The sequence below is a fragment of the Lepisma saccharinum genome, chromosome 1 (assembly GCF_977018435.1).
Source record: "Lepisma saccharinum chromosome 1, izLepSacc3.1, whole genome shotgun sequence".
Classification (NCBI taxonomy): Eukaryota; Metazoa; Arthropoda; class Insecta; order Zygentoma; family Lepismatidae; genus Lepisma; species Lepisma saccharinum.
Window position 1 is genome coordinate 142,887,275 of NC_139229.1, and position 21,476 is coordinate 142,908,750.

The window sequence follows — 21,476 nt, forward strand, 5'->3', positions numbered from 1 at the left end:
TATTGATAAAACCGCCCAGTCCGAGTGACATGAAAGCGAGAAGCGACACCTGCAATTTGTCGTGTCGCTTTAATTCGGAAGGTGTTGTTTATTTTTCAATGTTGGTTTCCAAGAGACACGTATCGCTTCGGTGTGAAAGCTTCCTTTCGAACCAATTCACCAAGAGAAAATGCACGTGTCGCTTGGACTGGTCTGTTTTCTCAGTACTATGCATCGTGTCGCCTCGGTCTGTTGTACTCGTATGCAAGGTGGATTGTTTCCTTTAGAATAAGGGGCCATTGCTTGTCGCTTCGGTGTGTAATCTCCTTGTCACTTGAAAGTGAATCCTCAGTGATCAACAAAATGTCTCGAACCGAAGGGATGCGACAAGCTGCACGTGTCGCTCAGATTCCCAATGGTGTGTATTGTGCCGCCTGAGACTTGATTTCCCATGCGCGGTAAATGCTTATTTACAGACTAAATGGGCCTGTGTAGCTTGTCACTTCGGTGTGAACCACTGCTGTCGCGTGTCGCTTCGGTTTGAAACCTTACTAAGAGCCGTTCTTTTCACCACAACACAATACGCAGATAAGCGATCAACATGATTGTAACAAAATGCAAGTCGTACGAATTTGCACGGGTACCAATCTTTTTTTCGTTCTGCTTCTGTCCACAGGTTTCGTTTCTCTACGTCCTTCGGAAACCTACGAAGTGATACTTGACTCAGTAAATTTGTTCCCGATCGAACTGTGCAACCATATGCTATGCAGCTGACACGCTATTTCCTTGTAAAAGAATCTCCACTTTGCCATTTCATATTATTGTCCATAGCACCGTAAGCGTAACCGGATGTTCCAGGGGAGCCAGACGAGTGCGCATGCTCCGCAGTAGCTCCGCCTTTAACACTGTCTATATTGTTTACATAAAGGCCGAGTCTGCTGCCACGTGCGTAGGCTAGACTTTATTCTCGGTGAGGGGACGTCCCTACCGAAATTCGCCCCTCCCAACTGCAACTTCTGGATCCGCCACTTTTTCCGACGGAATTGAAATAAATTTACACCTACCGAAAGATCAAAAAAGATTGTACTAGATAAATAAATAAAAAGAGTTTAAAAAAACTGATGTATAGATGTTCTGCCTTGTTTTCAAGATGTGAATTCGGTTAGCGATGGGCAGAGGCAGAATCGTTCAGTAAGTTGAATCAGATCACAAAAATAACCCGTTCATTCGAACCGGTCATTTCGTTCACCACGTTCACGGTTCGGTTCGGTGAACAAGTGTGCCCGAAATAGTAAGAAATACACCTGTGAAATAATTAATAAATGTTGTCTTATCAATGCACCAGCGTGGTATGTATTTGTCATTATGCAGTAAATTGCATTATTTATAATGTCCCTTGAAATAATGTGAGAAATAATAAGAAATTGTGTTTTTTCATCGCAAGCCTCTGTCCGTCAGGAAAGCCTACCCCGTAAAGTAAATATTCCTCTTGGTACAGACGTAAGTTGAAGCAATGGATCTTCTTCCCAAGACTCACACCGATTTCAGCCAAGAAGAATACTGGAATAAATTTTTCCGGAAACGAGGCGCTGAGAGTTTTGAATGGTGAGTAAACCCAGTAACGTTACGATACTTCTATGTACAAGGGACATTTTGTACTGGATGTTCATCCATGCTTTAAAAAGATATGGTACGAATTTCCTCAGTGAAACAGCACGATAATATTTTAGAAATATAAAGCCTTGTCACTGAAAAAAATCACGATACTAAAGGATGGTGAGAAAACTGGGTACCAGTTAGATATGCCGGAGACACATTTAACTCGTTTTTTTTTCAAATAAAAATCATTTCTACTTACCTCATATGCATAGCGGAACATTTTTCAAGTTGGGATCACTTTTTTTCCCATGAAAAAAACGTTATTTTTAACATTATAATTATTTATTTGTCGTTGCTAATTCGGCGGGCAAACCTTGACTCACGTTGTTTGTCGTCAGCTGATATGCAGTATCATCAGCTGATGTGCAGTGTTTCTAAACCTATGAACCTAAAAATGCTGCACAAGCTATTCACAAAACGTTTTTAATCGAAAATTGTTCCACAAACCATTCACAGAAGGTTATGTTAGGTTCAGTTAGGTTAGGAAAATTTAGAAAAATAAATTTAAACAAAAGAAGAAAAAAAACTTTCATGCACATATAGAGCCACTTCCCATCCCGTGCAATGTGTAGTTTATATATACTAGAACATTTAGGACATTCCATTTCTTCCTTCACAATTCCATGTTCAATTAAAAAAAATCTCGTGGGTCTTCAATATCCGGGAACATTTTCACAACACAACCTTGACACGTCATCCTGTCAAACTACCACATGGTTGCTACACTGACAGGGGGTTACATAACCGAACGCACAGAACATTTGATTCACGTAGTCGACGGCAATGGTGACACGAGCTATCGTGCAACGGAGATGCATGAATGACAAAAAATACCTTATTTACAGGCCAAATAAGTTGCACAATTCGAAACAACAATTTCCCCGGCTTCAGAAAGTCCACAAGAACTCAATTCCGTAAGTACTCTCTCGTCTTTTCTCCAGTAAATTTCAAGAAATGTGTTTCCGGCTTATCTAATCGTTACCGAAAACTGAAGTTCATTGTTAAACAGTGATCATGGAGTTGTAATTGATTTGGTTAAGTCCACTTTATGCACAGTAAGGCTAATTGGGACTGGACCTACAGTTTAAATGGGATCCGAGCCACTACGTGCCTCCACCGGGAATCGAACCCGGGACCCTTTGATTACAAGGCAACGATGCTACCACTGCGCCATTGGGAAGGCCCTTACCTTAATGACCGAAAATTACGTACTATTACGATTTTTTTTACATGTTTCCATGATTCTTGCATGATTACCTCCACGAACCATACACGATAAGGTTAGGTTAGGTTAGGGAAACACAGTTTAAAAAAAATTAAAAAGGGTTTACGACATAAACAGCCAAAATTACATACTTTTACGATTTTTTTTACATGTTTCCATGATTCTTGCATGATTACCTCCACGAACCATGCATGATAAGATTAGGTTAGGCAAACGTAAAAAAAAAAAATAATTTGGGACATAAATATCCACTACGTGTTGAACAGATGGTTTCGATTTCAGGAAACAAAAAACGTGTTTGGAAATACTGACACAGGATTAAGTCATCGAATGCAGGCAAATTGCAAGGAAATGGCAGCAATCGCCTCTGCGTGTTGGAAATATTTCTCGGGAAAGAAAAAGGAATTCCGGGTCAGAAAGCTTAAACGATCAAAGAAAACACCCTCACAAACTTCCACAATGTCAGAGAAATTGATTAAATTAAGTAGTTTCTTCTGTAAAAACGAAGAAATCCGTTCAGGCGATACTACATATTTACCAATTTCATTATATCGGACAGACAAAATATAATCCACACCACTAAAAATAATGTAATAAGTCTTCTGTTGTTTTTTTTATGATTATATATACACACTGATTATCAGTAATAGTTTTACTTGGTTCTCATTTTCTACATTCATATTATTAAAAGAGTAAACTCCATAGAACAGCCAACACCTGCAAAGCTGCTTTTCAATGGGCAACGAGGTGTTAGTGTAGTGCACAACTCCAATCAGCATTCACTGCAATATGGCTTTGTAAACCAGAGTAGTAGCACCACCCCATCCAATGTGGTACTCCACACATAAAATGAGAGACTTTTAATGTTTTGTCTGTTCTTCCTTTAAAACGATCCTGTAGATATTTTACTTATTAATACTTATGCCCTGTGATGAGGACTTTTTTGAGCTTTCAAATGGCATCTACACTGATAATGTTTCATTGTGGCAGATGCATTTTCTAATGGTTTCTGATATTCTAGCACGTATTGTATTCCTCAGTCATCGAACATTTGCACTATCCTAGTTTTTATGAGACATGTGCCCTAAAAATATTTTAATAAGAACTGCTGTGCTATTTCTTGTAAAAATTACAAATAGATGCAATTACTCTTTGACATACAGTGATTTGAGGAATGAAAACACAAGAAGGAAAGGTGAAATACTAATTCTAATACTTGAAATACTGTTTTTTTTCATGCAGGTATGGTGAATATCCACAACTGTGTGGACTTCTTCACAAGTACATCAAACCAAAGGACGTTGTCTTGGTGATTGGATGTGGTAATTCTACCTTAAGCGCAGATCTGTATGACGTTGGTTACAGGTAGCTTGCAATTTGATTTAGTGTATGCATAATTGGAGCCCAATATTTAAGATCTTTGCAATAGCAGTTCATATGAATCAAGTTATGTTTACCTTGCACTTGTGAAACTGCTTCAGTGCAGTTAAACGAGGTTGTGGTCTCGTAAATGTACAGGCAGAAGAAAATTGCTCTTGCTATGTATTCATTAAGGACATCCTAAAAGTCCTATAGTTTATATTATTTTTGGCAGACAAGCCATGTAATAGTAAAAATCAAGAAGCAATACATAATGCAAGCTAGTGTTTCAGGACAGACTGTAAGTTGTAGCAGTGTCAGCATGTTTTTCAGTAAGTTTCTAACACAAGCAATTTTCTCTTGACTATATTAGGCATTCCTAATAATCCTAGACTTAAATTATTTGGCATGTATTTATTTTGAAACCAACAGATAGCCCAGAAAATGGATATTTGGATAAACTTTATAAATACTTGATATTCAAGTACAATTTTGTTCAGATTTGGCCAGTTATATAAATATATTGCCAAAGTATCAAACAGTAATTGCAAGAAAAAAATAATAATTTTGATTTCTATTGTTTTGTAACTTAATCTCAAGGTCATTAGTTAGTTAGTGTTGTAGGGTTCCCTGCGTATTTATGTTGAAGAAAATTTTAAGTCTCAAAAAGTTGCAGTGAAATAATTTCCAAAGGGCAGAATATCTTAAATTATATTCTGCCTATTTTCTGAGGTTCATATTCCACTGTGTTTTTTTTTGGGGGGGGGATACGTTTTCTGTTAAAAGTGCCTCAGTCACAATAAAAACATTTTGACAAAAATGTTGGCAACTTTTCTGCTGGAAAGTGGTGTCTCATATTTATATTCGTTAAAATCTAGAAAGAATATTATTGAAGAATTTTTACTTTATTTTGGTGGAACTTTTTTATGCTCGTTGGGATATAGCAACATCATCACTTTTCATAATACACAATACATGCTAAATCTGCCAGTAATGTGTTGCGTGTTCTTTGGGGATTTCAACAATCGAATGCAGGCTTGTGCAGTGTGTCATACCACTGTGGTCTAGAATTGTTTATTAGTGTTACAAGTACATTGCTGGAGAATTGCTGATGTAGTAGGTGGAAGTTGTGATAAATACAGTGCTGCTTTATAGTTCAGATTAGTGGCATGCAATCTGGTAAAAATTTCCATGCGATCTTTAAATCAATTAAAATCTAGGGTTTATTAGGTATTTTAATTATTATTTGTTTTGTGTTTCTCCATGAAAAATGTTTCAAATTATTTTTTTCTCCTTACCAGGCAAATGACTAACATCGATATAAGTCATGTGGTAGTGAAACAGATGCAGGAACTTCATAGGACTTCCCGACCTGACATGGTATTCCAGCAAATGGACGTGATGGATATGACTTTTGATAATGACCAGTTCAGTTGCATATTGGACAAAGGAACTTTGGATGCTCTTATGCCAAACAACGAGGAGGAAGTGCAGAAGAAGATAAAGAAGTTATTTAGTGTATGTACTTTCAGTATGATTTGTGCTGATTGTGATAAATAATTTATACAGAATTATGTTAAAACTCTAATCTTATGTTTTTTTCAAGGGTGGGAAAATGTAAAAGTTACTTGTCTGTAACTGTTTGTAGTAAGTGGAAACATTTTTTCAGATCTTGGAAAACTTAAATTAATTGGTAAGGCATAGTTCATAACTGCAGTTTACATTACCAGTAACACTAAAGATTATTTAAACACATCTCTTCATATATATATTAGGTAAATCATTGTTCCATTGAAATCCTAACTTTACTATCAGTTGTGGCTACAGTTTATGTATAATTTTATGCCTTCAGTGTGCCATTAAATATTTACTAGAAAAAGTCATTCATACCTTAAACAATTTGTGTAAAAGAAAGGCAATTTTAGTATACCATATTAAGATTTTACCAGGGTAATGATAGTCATGCTATTCTTGCTAGTATCTTATGTACTTCTTGACTTTGCATATTGTTTCCATATTATTTTACACTTCAGTGGTTCCAGCATGAAGTCTAAGCCTTCACAGGGGTCTTCCTTTGTGAGTGTCCGAATGTAATTTTAAAAGCATTCAACCTGTTGTAATTAGCATAAAGATGCATAAAAGCAGTGCAAAATAAGAAAAAGGGAAATGCCTAATTTTGTATTACATTTGCAATCCGCCACTGTGTACGTGGTAGTAGAAATGTGCAGAGAACGAAGTGTATAATCTGAATGGTCTCTTATCTTTTTTTGTGCTTGTGAACATTTTTGAATGCAAATGAAATGAAAGTTTCTAGCTTTATTTTCCTGAAATTTATGGCACACTTATTTGTGATTTTACATTTTTAAATTTTAACTCCAGGAAATAGAAAGAGTATTGCGTGTTGGAGGTCGATACGTGTGCATATCGTTGCTGCAGGACCACATTCTTCGTGCACTGCTTGATTACTTCCCTGAAGCTGGCTGGATGCTCAGGGTGTGTCGCTGTACCGATGCTGAACAGAATCCACAAGATGGACCCGTCTTCCCTGTGTTCGTTATAGTGTGCACAAAATTCAAGAAGCTGCCAAATGCTCCTTCTGTAAGTGTTCTTGATGATCATCTGGTCAATAGCTGTGCTTGCACTTCTTTATTGTTTTCTTTTTCATGTTTTAAAATATTTCTATGGATCTATGTTAGAAACAGATTTTTTATAAAATTGTTCTCATTCTCAAATCCTCAGAAATTATACCAGCTTTAAAATGTCTCTTTCAGGAGATTGTGTGGTTCTGTACTCTATATTTGTAATAATTTAGTTAGATGAGAATTATGCATAAATCAGTTTGTTACAAAAATCTGACAAGTTTGCACATAAATATTATTTTTGATGCTCTTCAGGGATTCTAAACTTGCATTTGCAGAATATTTTGTGGCTCCTTCAACAGTATTTTGCATGTTTATATTCTTAAAATAATAGTGCTTGAAAAAGTCACTTCCGTTTTCTAAATAAGGATCTAACCAGATCCTTAATCAGGGTTGAAATCTAATCCAGAGAACAGAAACAATGTCTTGCTAAGAAGACAAAAAACGGAAAGGTTGTGCAACATTTTCGAAAGTCTTAATTTTCAGCAAATTATGAAAATTCAGCATTTCCTGCCGGAACTCTAATTATCACACATTGTGAATATGTTATTTTGTTTTCGTTACTATGTGTAAAAGTAAAACATAAGCAAAACACGATAGTTGAATAAGAAATAGCCCATTTGTAAAATATATCCCGTAATATATTGAGGGGAAAATCAACATTTTCAAATTTCGATTGTTAATAATTATAACAATGGATATATTGTTTTATGATGTAAGTATGTCACATCTTCATATTATGTATATGTACTAATGAACAAAAAGGAAAATGGGAGAACCCCTGAAGATGCCTAACCTGCATACAATCAAGGTTAGGCACTGGTGCCTTTAAAATAGACCAGGGTGTCAGATCCATGGAATTTTCGGTTCCCCCGTTTTCCTTTTCCTCCTCCTTTATTGATGCTTTCAATTATACATGTTTCACGCGATAATCCACAACTGGTTAACATCTCATGGATGTTGTTTACCAAGATTGTTTCGGCATACCAGAAACAAGCTGGGTTTGAAGTTAAGATTTTTGTGCTAGTAGTGCAATAAAATAAAATGTATATATATTTATCAGTAGGGAAGGGATTTTAAGGTGCAAAATTATGCTCGGGAAAGGTGAAAAAAAAAAAAGGTTCTGAAAATGTTTTCAAAAACGTGCTGATGAAATGCCTTTATTCAATACTCTCTTTTTTGCACCTTCTGTATATAATGCACGTGGACTTCATAGAGAACTGTTGTTCTGCCAAATAGATTTTGTTGAAGTTTGTGTTTTCTCTTGGGGACTATTGGGGCTGTGATGATACCATTTTATAGCTCTTGTTTTGCTCTACAAAATTGGACTATAGGATTTTATGTGGCTGTTCAAGAGTGAAAATTGTTTATTTTTCTGTCCAATTTTTTAACAAAACATAAAAGAAAATGACGGGAAAAGGTGCTGTAGCATCAAAGAGGGGCTAAAAGGGGGATAAATGTGCTAATCTCACGAAAAGGTGTGACAAAGTGTGTTCATTTTTCTTGATTTCGTGTCCTAAAATGCATATCTCAAACGATCGGTGTGAAAGCAGTTATATTTTTGGAAAGATGCTGCACCTTAAAATCCGTTCCCTATTAATCAGTATGTTAGTAATAGAACAAAGGTGGAATGTGTTATGACAGGGGGAGTAGAAAGAGTGTTATTTCTTGAAGAATTTTAATTAAGTTAAAGTCTCTAAAATGTGAGAATTAGTAAAAAAAAAAAAATAAAGAGAAAAGAAAGAAGAAAAACCTATTGAACAAAAAAGACAGAACTGAAATATTATGTGTAGTTTTGAAGAAATGACATGTTAATTGCTGCCACATGGTGCTGATAAGACTGTGGCTTACATGTGTTGGTAAGACAGTCTTATTAGCCATCCACTAAAGGTTAAATAATAAAATTGATATAAAGCAGTAGAAGGTTATTAGATGTACATGTAACCCTATCAATAGTAAGTGCTTTTGAACTGTGTTGCAGCATAATTTGTCATGCAAAGGGTTGTAGCTTGATTCTCTGGCAAGATAATGATCTATCATCTATTTTATTATTCATCCTTATCATTCTGATTTAACCTAGAGACATAGAAAAAATAATTTAAAATAGCCAAAATTGAAATTGGAAATCCTCCATGTTGTTTGTAAGCTGCGACTTGCTGCAGCAAGCCTAAATATTTACTTATTCTTCTCACACTTAATAAAAATACATAGCAACAGCTATAAATAAATAAAATTAGTTCTGATCTTTTCACCCTTCCTTGGAGTCACCACAAGTTTGTTGTAGTATAGGAAGTAAGTAAATTACTGTACTGAATTTGCCCAAGCTATTAATCACTGCTGAAAACTGATTTTTAGTTTCCTTGTGCTCTTTCTGTCTTTTTAAGTAAGTTAGAGAGAATTGCATTTACATCATGAGAAGCTTTCTATAATAAACTTTTAATTTAATAACATTGAAGGTTTTGGAGCTATGCGTAAACGAATCACAAGTCCAGAGGTTGAAAAGCAAAGAGGAAGTAATGGCTTCCGTGAGTTCCATCCAGAGGGCAGCACTGGTGTGCTCGCAGTTAGCTAGAGGGAGCTTAGCAGGTAGCAAGATCTCGCTGGATCTTCATCGACCAGGAGACGACTGCCCAAGGTACTCTCTCTACGTTGTGGACAAGCCAGGAGGTGTGAAGAAGAAATTTGCAGCATTTATTGTTCCGCAGGGAAGGTGAGTGGCCAGTGCATATTAACTTTACTTTACATATTTAACCTTTTCTGTACTCATCAAAAATTATATATCTATATATATATACAGGGTGTTTCTAAAGGTCGTTTACAATGCTTGGGAGGTGATTCCTCACACGAAAACAAGCAAAAAGTCTAAGTTCCATTTTTACGACTGAGGCTTCGTTTCCGAGATAGGAGCCTCGCAAAAGGTGACAAAGTGAACGTCACACCTGACTTGGACGAATACTATAACAGATAGAGAGGCGGTTCCAAGGGAATCATAAAGGAATCGTATGTGCTCAGTCCGGAAGTCACTATGAAAAGTTCACTGCACGCATGCGCAATGGAGTCCTCAAAGGAATTGGGGATTTCCAGCAAGAACAATACATGGAAAGGGTATGTAACGCAGCAAGAAGGACCGTGACAATGAGAAATGCGTTAAAGACAACACATCCCGACCTCAAACATCAAAACATGAGCACCGAACATAAAATCCGAAAAGTTGAGCACGGTTGCATACCCCAGTTACACGCGAGGAATGAACGAATCATGTCATGTGGCATACGAGAGACACATTACTCCACCAGGAGGAGGGAAAGAAAAACACATTATCAGGTGATTGCGACAACGTGTATTTTTACACGCGACAACTACGTAATATCCCCCCCCCCCCACACAAACACAACAAACAACAAATGCTACAATATCTTACGCACAGACAGTCCGTGTCACTGTACACCAACTGAAGATGTCACTTTCACCACACAAAGGGGGTGGGGAGCAATACCAAGAGTGTTCTCACTGAGATTTGCCGAGGGCAATAATCACAGACGGTTTTCAAAATGTCTGCCATTCACTTCTACGCAGAGATGACAGCGACATTTCAAGGATTGTCGAGTACGAGCAAACAAGCCAGATGTATCTGCTACCGTCGCGGCGGCAACATTGATGCGACAACGAGGTCCTCAGCTGATGTGACAGGTGTGTCGTATACGAGGGTTTTCATTTCTCCCCAGAAGAAAAAATCGAGAGGGTTGAGATCTGGCGACCTCGGTGGCCAAGGCACAGGCTCATCCCTACCAATGAACCTATTGCGAAACACGTCATGCAGGAAATGTCGTACATTACAATCGATATGAGATGGTGCACCATCGTGTTGGTACCACATTTCTTGCCGCAGTGCCAAAGGTACGGTCTCCAACAGTTCAGGCAGAACGTCACTAAGAAATGCATGATACGTGCGACCATTCAGGCGAACAGGGAGAATGTATGGTCCAATTAAATGATCATGTACTATCCCGCACAACACATTCACTGAAAACCTGTGCTGGTGATGGGCCACAAAAAGTGCATGTGGGTTGTCAAAGTCCCATACATGACTGTTTCTACTATTGAAGACATCAATCCTGGTGAAAATGGCTTCATCTGTCCACAATACGTTTGCCCCGAAGTGAGGGTTTGTGTCCAGATGATGCAACAACCATTGGCAAAACTCCATACGAGGGCGAAAGTCACGAGGTAACAGTTCTTGTACTTTCTGCAGTTGAAAAGGGTGCATTCCTTCCTCTGACAACACTCGCCAAACATTCACATGAGACGTGTTTCGTGCCCGAGCGAGCACGCGCGTACTAGTTCCAGGATGTTCTGCGACCGCTGTTAACACATCTTCTGCAAACTGATGTGTGCGTACACTTCGGGGTCTTCCAACTTCTTGCCGCGGTGGTAACACTGACCCTGTTTCACGCAGTCGATTGTCCACTACCTGAAAGAAGGTGTGAGACGGTAAAGGTCTATGTGGAAAGCGTTCTCCATAAAGACGCCTTGCCTCGCGGCTATTACCACGTGCCTCCCTATACATGAGATGCATGTCTGCTAGCTGCTGGGTCGTATACGCAGCCATCTGTGTAATAGGGAGCTGGAACTGCAAAGTATTGTTTTTGTTTAACACTGGCACACTGCACAAATTGGCCGTATCACCGTACGAACACCACAGACCAATTGTTGCGATACTTGACTTGTCCACTCCACCACGTCAACTTCTTTCAATACAACATACTAGTACTCTTCAATGCGTATGACAACCTAGAGCGAACTGCTGATCATATCCCAGCACCTGCAACACGACTGGAACGACTGCCGGAGAGAACCAACCCTTCGAGCTCCTCTCGCGGGAACAGCAGTCATGAAGGTCAAACGTAGACTACGAGAGCCAGACTTGCCTGTGCAGCGCTTCCAAAACTGGTCTCTTTTACGTCACAATGATCGCGTGCGAACACTTTTGGTATTGCTCCCCACCCCCTTTGTGTGGTGAAAATGACATCTTCAGTTGGTGTACAGTGACACGCACTGTCTGTGCATAAGACATTGTAGCATTTGTTGTTTGTTGTGTGTGTGTGTCGGGGGGGGGGGGGGATATTACGTAGTTGTCGCGTGTAAAAATACACGTTGTCGCAATCACCTGATAACACTGGTCTACATATGAAATATTTTTTTCTGCTGACTTAGATATTCTAACTGATTCTATATAATTTGAGGTCGCTGATTCCAAATATGTAGTCAGAAAAAGTGTATCACGTCACAATTTTTCACAAATCACATTTGAAAATTTTCACAATATTATAATACTGGGCTAAACTCCAACAATTTTCCATATAGATATCTGTACATAATTAAATTTCTTTTTCTGCTGACTTAGATATTTTAACTGATTCTATATAATTTGAGGTCGCTGATTCCAAATATGTAGTCAGAAAAAGTGTATCACGTCACAATTTTTCACAAATCACATTTGAAAATTTTCACAATATTATAATACTGGGCTAAACTCCAACAATTTTCCATATAGATATCTGTACATATTTAAATTTCTTTTTCTGCTGACTTAGATATTTTAACTGATTCTATATAATTTGATGTTGCTGATTCCAAATATGTAGTCAGAAAAAGTGTATCACGTCACAATTTTTCACAAATCACATTTGAAAATTTTCACAATATTATAATACTGGGCTAAACTCCAACATTTTTCCATATAGATATCTGTACATAATTAAATTTCTTTTTCTGCTGACTTAGATATTTTAACTGATTCTATATAATTTGAGGTTGCTGATTCCAAATATGTAGTCAGAAAAAGTGTATCACGTCACAATTTTTCACAAATCACATTTGAAAAAAAATTCACAATATTATAATACGGGCCTAAACTCGAACAATTTTCCATATAGATATCTGCATATAATGAAATTATAAGACTACAAACATAGGTGGCGTAGCTGATAACAGGTATTAAGTTGCATTGTTTCACAAGTCACATTTTCAAATTTTCAGAAAATTATATCCGGCTACATTCCAACAGCACTTGCAGTCTTCGTACCCAATGTTCGTTCCTTGCTCGACTGTCCCATAAAGACAAAAAGCATGGATATTTCGTGAAACCTGCTTGTTGACCAAGTAACATTGAAATGACATTGAGATCTCCGCACACAAGCCAACTGTCATTTGCATACTTTATCTTTCGAAGCAGTTCTTTCATTGTTTCGTAGCTTTCCTTCAAATGTACGGAGTGGTCAACAGGAATGGATGCTAACTTATTGCCATTATGCAGCAACACACACTTCAAACTCCTCTTCGAGCTTTCAATAAAAAGCCTCCATTCTTCTGCATTATACGTACATCCCATAGCTTCAATTAGTCCCTTCACATCTGTACAATAGACAAGTTCTTCGTCTCTTTGAAAATATCTTAGATGCCTCTCTCTGTCCCAACACATAGAGGTTGTTCCAGACGCTAACATATTTCTTTCCTTTAGTCTACACAGGTCCTGCATAGTTTATGAGGTGCCCAGGATTTATCTTGGTCACCCAATTTAATTCCGAAATATGCACTATATGCTTTCCTTACAAAGTCATTAATATTTGCCCTTTGTTTTGGGGTTAACAATGCTCGAATAATATTAATTATAATATTCCATGTGCTGCCATCTTGTGACCTCTTTACGGACTACGTTGTTTCATTGCTCTAAATATACATCCCTAATCTTAGATAATTTTCTATTTTCCTCCTAAACCTGACGTGATAGGAAAAAACGGATTTCGGTTTTGGATTTACCACCCTCGAATTACTAAAGAACAACCATCAGCCTCCAGTCAGCAAAATGGACGTAGACCAGTGTAATGTGTTTTTCTTTCCCTCCTCCTGGTGGAGTAATGTGTCTCTCGTATGCCACATGACATGATTCGTTCATTCCTCGCGTGTAACTGGGGTATGCAACCGTGCTCAACTTTTCGGATTTTATGTTCGGTGCTCATGTTTTGATGTTTGAGGTCGGGATGTGTTGTCTTTAACGCATTTCTCATTGTCACGGTCCTTCTTGCTGCGTTACATACCCTTTCCATGTATTGTTCTTGCTGGAAATCCCCAATTCCTTTGAGGACTCCATTGCGCATGCGTGCAGTGAACTTTTCATAGTGACTTCCGGACTGAGCACATACGATTCCTTTATGATTCCCTTGGAACCGCCTCTCTATCTGTGATAGTATTCGTCCCAGTTAGGTGTGACGATCACTTTGTCACCTTTTGCGAGGCTCCTATCTCGGAAACGAAGCCTCAGTCGTAAAAATGAAACTTAGACTTTTTGCTTGTTTTCGTGTGAGGAATCACCTCCCAAGCGTTGTAAACGACCTTTAGAAACACCCTGTATATATAATGTATGTGGGGTGCAGGGGTTCTCTGGTATGAGAGTGGAGCCACACCCCCACTTTCTACCTCCTCCCCAAAATTCACAAACCGAACAACCCTAGGAGACCCATCATGTGTATTACAATTCACCTTCAGAATGCATATCAGCCTAGACTCCCACCTCCAACCCCTTGACCACGGCCTGCGCTCGTACCTTTGTAACACCAACCACTTCCTTGGTATCATCCACAACCTACCACCCTACCCAACAGCTCCCTCTACACAAACATTCCCCATGCCCATGGCCTCCGTGCCACTGAATCATTCCTCAACAGCCAACCCAGACCACACCAACCCAGCACCCACTTCCTGATGCAACTAGCCAACCTTGTACTCACCTGGAGACCAGCATTACCTGCAAGTATGTGGCGCAGCCATGGGAACCATAATGGCCCCCTCCTGTACCAACCTGTTCATGGGCAGGCTGGAACAAGAGTTCCTGGACTCCCCAACACCAACAACTGAAACCACTCCTCTGGCTAAGATTCATTGATGACATTATCCTCCTCTGGACATGGCAAACCCTCACTCACCACCTTCCTAAACCAACTGAAAGACTTCACCTCATTCCTCTCCAAAGACCAAGTGACCTTCCTAGATGTGGATATCCACATCCTGAGAGACAACTTTGAAACATCCATACATATCAAACTAACCAACCACTTCCAGTATCTTCATTACTTGAGCTCTGACCCCCCACCACACCAAAAAAGCCATACCATTCTCCTTAGCCCTTAGATGCCAACGCCTCAACTCATCCACCTCACCCCACCAAAACTACAACCTACGGCTGCACCAAACCCTAATCAACTGTGGCTACCCCTCCACTCTCATCAACAAAGAAATAACCAGAGCCACCTTCCACACCCGTGCCAAACAATCCAAAACCCAAAGCCAGGTGCAAGATCTGCCCCATACTCATCACCTTCCCCACCCTCCAGATCCCTACCACTGCTGGTGAATTCACCCAAAGGGCTCCTGTCACTCCTCCAACCTCATATACACCCTCATATGTCAAAACTATGGTAACTTTTACCTGGGTGAAACCTCTACCCCCTGAACCTCCGCATCAATAAGCACTGAGCCTGTACCCAAAACTCCACCCACACCCACACCAACAGCCACAACACCACCTTCAACAACGGTTTTCCATGTAGCCGTAATCCATCTATTACCCCAGCACATGACACCTCCACCCGCAGGCAATGAGAAAGAGCCTACATATCAGACATGCATGCCACCATACCCCCCAGACTCAACCTAGTCACCCAATAATCATTTCTCCATTTCCTCCCAAACTTCACCCCACAGTAAACACTGGTGAAAGGAGGTGCTCTTCTGAACCCATGATCTATCACTTTTCTTGGGCAACACTGTATCGATGCCAGCGTCAGTATTCTGTGCCTCTACTCTATTGTGACTCAGTTGTTTTACTCTACTGTGACAATGAGGTACAAACTGCGAATCTTTTTAAAAAAGATAAGTCTTAATTTCGCCGCTAGTATCTCATTGTCACTGTAAAGTAAAAGAACGGAGTCACAATATATATAAACACACATGTATTTGGCTTTTTTTATGTTTAAAATTATTACATATATCATGTGCATAAATTACAAATGAATCTAATGACTATCAGTTCTTTGAGTATATTTACATAGCGTACATTACATTTTTCACTGGCATGTATTGAAAAATTGGCAGTCATGACTAACAGGATCTTAATTGGACCATTCTGGATCCTTCATACTGACCGGACTTATCCCCAATAGATTGTCACTTGAATGAATTCATGGCTAAGCCTGTGTAAATCTTTACATACATTGTTGACAGTGGAGCAGAACACACAGCTGTATAAGTGTCCTGCATTTCACTTTCATGATTCAGTATGAGAGTTGGTGGCATGATATCATGCATCAACCCAATATATGTAACCTCCTTGTGTTAAATACATAGCATGCCAATCTTTCTTTGCCTCTGGTTATGTATTAGAAGCTACCTGTTGTAGTGCATAGGTATATATATATATTTTTTTTAAAAAAACTTATGGTGAATAAAATTAAGGCATTGGTAATATACATCTATGGGATGTAATTTTTAAAGTATCTTTTCATTCCTAACAGAGAGACCGAATGGCTGTTTGCAACAACAGAAGGAAGGCTGCAGCTGTTGAAAACAGCAGGGGTAGGGCGGTTAATTGTTGTCACCCTGCACAGAGGCCAGCAATATGAAAGTCTTGATGCAATACGAGAAGAATTGTCCCACAGTGTGGTGCAACTTGCACCACCAGACCTTGGAACCAGTCAACAGGTAAAATTTAAAATTATAATAATTATAACTTAGCCACTTTCAGGCCATGACCTCTCCAACTTTCTTTCTGCAATGTGTGTGGCCCTGCATTGTCCAGTTCTGAATGCATTTTCACATTGTTAAAAAAATATTGTTTTTAATATTTTGAGTTCACGTATGGAAATCCCCCATTGCCTTTATTTTTAAGTAATGAGTACAGTATATTTTATTTTTGTGGTGTTTTCTGCATAACATCCTATCATAAACTTTTGTACTGTTGCTAGTCGAATTTTAAAATTTGCAATGTTATAGTAGAGTCTGCCATATATTATAATATATTACGAAGTTATTCATGCTGTTGCCGGACCCTGTGGCTGAGTGGTTAGCACATTGCGCTGCAACGCCAAGGGTCCCAGGTTCGAATCCAGCTCGGGCATGGTTGTTTGTGAATGTCCATTCATCAATTTCATCACTCGTCCCCATCTTGAGGTTTGAGTCTCCTTGGAGAAATGTAACAGCTTTTCTCATGAGATTTCGACCTGCGTGTGAGACTGGTGAACTCTCACCATCATCATTAAATTGGGGATCTACAAATGAAAAGCATAACACGGTTATGAAAACCTTCAACGAGGACTGGGGGTTCGTCGTGCTGACCACACGTCACTCCATAAGAGTAGGATCAGATGGGAGTGTGGCCGGCAGTCTGTAGATAGGCCTCGGCCCTAAATAGTGTGTTGCGGCATGGGTTATGTATGTTTTTTGTTTAATCATTTCAAGGTGTGAGACCTTAATTGTCAATCCTTAACAATGTTAACAGAAAATATTAAATAGTTTTTGATTCAGTGAACTAAAACAATACAAATTGAAAGTTCCAATATATTACTATCAGGGAAAAAAGTGTGTCATTTTTAAAATATATGTATTTAACCTGAAAAAAACCAATAAAACCCAGTTTTGCCTGGGTTTTATCTGAACCCCCCCCAAACACCCAGGTTGGGTTTTTCGAAAGAAAAAAAACAGTCAAATTGCCAACCCTGCACTATGCACAGTAATCGTTGCTTGTAGTTGAAGTTTATGTAACCTTAAACAGATGGTGAGTTTTTTTTACATATTGTTTGTGTTGAATAGGTACCTTTTCTCTCTGTTGGAGAGGATGTGGGCAAACGAGTAATTTGCCACCGGGGCTCCAGTGAGTTCTCTGGAGATTTTGTGGTGGAAGAGGTTGAAGGAGAAGGGGGTCAGCTCTTCAGGAGACTCATTTTCCTTCAGAATCAAAATGTAGTCCAGTCGGAAGCTAAAATAAAAGTAGGTAAGTATTTTGCTTACACAGGATTAGACTGTGTGGTGACAAAGATTTGCCAACATACACTTGGATCCAATAGTCTAATGTCTCCTGTCTTTTACTATGAATTTTGTTACTCCCTTTTATTCTTGTAATTTATAATACCACCTGTGTAGGTGGAATACATGAGACTGAATTATATTAGATCTCAAGTAATTCTCGATACCACAAAGGATATAATCTACATGAGCAAATGTTTTATATGATATGTTTCATATGTGGGGCCCTACCCCCCCCCTTTCCTGCAAAGTATTTATATTTTAAATAATAAAAAATTGTATTTGCTCTAATTAAAAAATAACAGAAGCTGGAGCACTCTGTCCTCAAAAGAATGGAGTATGTTGTTCGAAAATAAATTTCAAGTTATATAAAATCCTTCAAGGATAACAAAATAAATATTCTTCATATGTCACAGGTCCAAATATATTATATCAATGTTATATTCTATATTCACTAACTTAAGAATTAACCATCCTTCAATACATAACAACATGTGCACTACTTTTTATGAAATATGCACTATGCACTATTTTCTTTCTGTTTGATGAATAAAAATTTCATGTTATCCCATTCCAAAATCGAAGTTTCAGTAGGGAGAAATGAAGAGTCTAGAAGAATAGTTTAGAACATTATTTCATCAAAGTCTACTTTTATGGCCCAATATCACTTCAAGAATTGTTTAAGTTATTTCTGGACCAATTTTTATTTACAGAGCACGTAAAACTATACTTACCTCAATGTCCAAACCAATTAAAATAGCTGCTGGATTCTCGTCTCATTCACCAAATCATATGTAGGAAAATGTACCACTTTCCCAACTTACTTTTGCAGGTATAATTCTTACGTGACTTAATAAATAGCAAATTTATCTTGTTTAAAACAAGTAAAAAGACTAATTTCAGTCTTATAACAAAATTAGCGACTTATTCATAACAAGTCCATATTTTCTACTCCCAGTGTATCTAAACACATCATTTTTTTCACCATATGCACAGACTATAAACTTCCAAACATTTTATAAGTGTGAAATACAAATTTTATACAATTTTATTCCATGAATATTGCTGCAATATATTGTTTGCACAATAAATCAATTTTCTTATTAGTTAATTACCAGTTTTTACTTATTTTACATTATTAAGAAAATGTTTTCCCTGCAAGACCTAGATTTTTCCCTCAATGAAAGTTTGCAATAATTATCAACTTTAACATAATTGGGTTTACCACATACAGCGGTTCTTAGACCAAATCGTTGAATTTAATCAATTAACAAGTTTATAACATCATAATTTTGCTTGAATATGATCGCAAATTGTATAGAACTGTGCGCATACCAATATTATCTCGAAAAACTTAGTGAATCGAAACTTTTGGATGTTTTTACACTCATTGCTTTCCCACCGTAAGTGCACCGGTGATCTACCGTAACCAAAATTAATTCACTATATTTTTATTTTTACTTGAACTTCAAAAACATGCACCTATCTTTACAAAGTTAGAATGTGTCAAACAATTAAAATTTATCAAATTTTAGATTTCAGGTTCACTAAATAACAGATATTCACAAAATATGAGTTTTCATGCTATGTGCATTATTCTTTTATAATGGTACATAGTCAGGTACCGTTATAAATTATACAGGATAATTCAAAATGATGTTCCCCATTTCAATATAAATTTTAAATTTAAATTTTATGCAACTATCTGTCGCATGTCTGAACCAGTTTCAGTTATGACTTGGCATTGATGCTTTTTTTGACTCCTGCACGTGATCACAGAAATTGGCTCCAAATTTTAGTGAGCTTGGGAGGGACTTTAATAGTTACTTGATATGTGCTGTATTATGATGTAACTTTTCTACGAATTTTGTAATTTTCAGTTCCATCATTAGTATGTGTTGCGCAAAATTTGAATTTAAAAAAAATTGAAATTAGGAACATTTAGACTTGCTCTTCTACCTTTTTGAATAAATCGTAATGAAGATGAACAATGAATTGCTGAAATAGATGAATGAACAAACTCAAACATACATCTAAAATTTGAACTTACATGACCTCAGGCTTCACTAACCATTCTGCTGTGTACACAGGGTGTTATTAAAACGACACCTGCAGATCACAGAACCATATAGGAGACATCAAAACAAAAAACTTTTCTTGGTACCACCTTTGTTGTTGATTCATTCGAGAGGCCATTTGCTACCTGTATGCTTGCAGCCCAAAATTAATAAATGTGCAAACATATGTTATACAGTTAGTTTGTGTACAATATATGACCGTGGAAATTTGTTGTGCACCAACTAATGCAGTGTTAATTTACAGTTAAATCACGCAAAGGGAAGCCAAAGAAAGTAGTGGACTCTACGTATCTTGCGTGTGAGCATCACACTTACATGGTAGCTGGAGTCGCTCTTCTCCCAGAATCTGAAGCCAATTTAAAGGTTACAATCATTGGTGTAGGTGGTGGAGCTCTCTGCATGTACATCCATCGGTGCTTTACAAAGGTAAGTGACACCAGACAGTAGAATTATTTTTCATGTCGATCTTCAGCTGGTAACATTCCTTTCATTCTACTTACCTTTCGTCCCTACTATAGTGCTGCATCGAGGCTTTTTTGCTTGATCGTCTAATAGTTCGCAAGGATGACGCTAGATGGCTTACGAAATGGCCAGTTTCTTCGCTCGAGCGAATAACGTTCGAGCATTCAAACAATCGGTATGCGCTCGAAGCCCAGTAGTTCACGTGTAACCGAAATTCGTCTGTAGTAGTGGGCCTTCAAATATGCTCCGTGAAGTGAAAGACTCAGTGGAATTGAAACTGAAGTGAACATAGTCATCATCTCCACGTTAAAAGCAATTTAGTCTGTCTTACCAATACATAGCAATATATAAAAATGAATAGATGATTATGGGCTGAAACTACCAGGACGAATTTTTACACGTACACTTGTATGATTATTGTCCCATTGAAATGATATTCGAGCGTATCATGCTCGAGCGTGTGAGATTTGATCGAGTATTTTCGAGCGAAAATGGTTCAATGCAGTACTGTAGTCCCTACCATTTAGAAAGGCGGTTGGTAGCAGTGGTTCAGTGAATTCACAAACATTGTCTCTTTGATCCTCAAAAAAAAAAAAATGTCTGAATTGAAAAACTAAATATGCTGACCAAGGCAGTAATTTATTTTATTATAAAACATAAACTAACGTAACGTTTCAACCTTCTAGCAAGGTCTTCTTCAGACTCTGTATCAAGTACAAAAGTAACCAGATACAACGAGAAGGGTAATATATATACACAAACATTACTCCCTCCAGACTATTTAGAAAGTTGTTAGGAACTTTCTAGCAGATGACTTTCACTTTCCAACTTTACTTTCACCTAAAAGGCTAAACACAATTACTTCCATATAGAATGTGGTTGGACTTTTTAATCTCACGCTCTTTTCCCTTCATTTTTCTTCCTTTTCCTCTCCTCTTTTTCTCTTGTCCTTTCCACTCTTTCCAACATCTTCTTCCATTCTTTGTTTAACTTCAGTCC

At 37.9% G+C, this 21,476-nt stretch overlaps 1 protein-coding gene across 1 annotated transcript in view; it reads left to right on the forward strand.

The window, feature by feature from the left end:
• The first annotated feature begins 1,224 nt into the window (after positions 1-1,224).
• The window catches only part of LOC145989247 (eEF1A lysine and N-terminal methyltransferase homolog), a 29,223-nt gene continuing 8,971 nt past the window's right edge, over positions 1,225-21,476 (forward strand). Inside the window, exons 1-8 of the mRNA XM_083124568.1 lie at positions 1,225-1,584; positions 4,106-4,228; positions 5,524-5,740; positions 6,602-6,820; positions 9,318-9,571; positions 16,431-16,617; positions 17,725-17,905; positions 20,260-20,441. Of these exons, the coding sequence (XP_082980694.1) occupies positions 1,493-1,584; positions 4,106-4,228; positions 5,524-5,740; positions 6,602-6,820; positions 9,318-9,571; positions 16,431-16,617; positions 17,725-17,905; positions 20,260-20,441 (1,455 nt within the window). The 5' untranslated portion in view covers positions 1,225-1,492. The remainder of the gene's footprint in view (positions 1,585-4,105; positions 4,229-5,523; positions 5,741-6,601; positions 6,821-9,317; positions 9,572-16,430; positions 16,618-17,724; positions 17,906-20,259; positions 20,442-21,476) is intronic.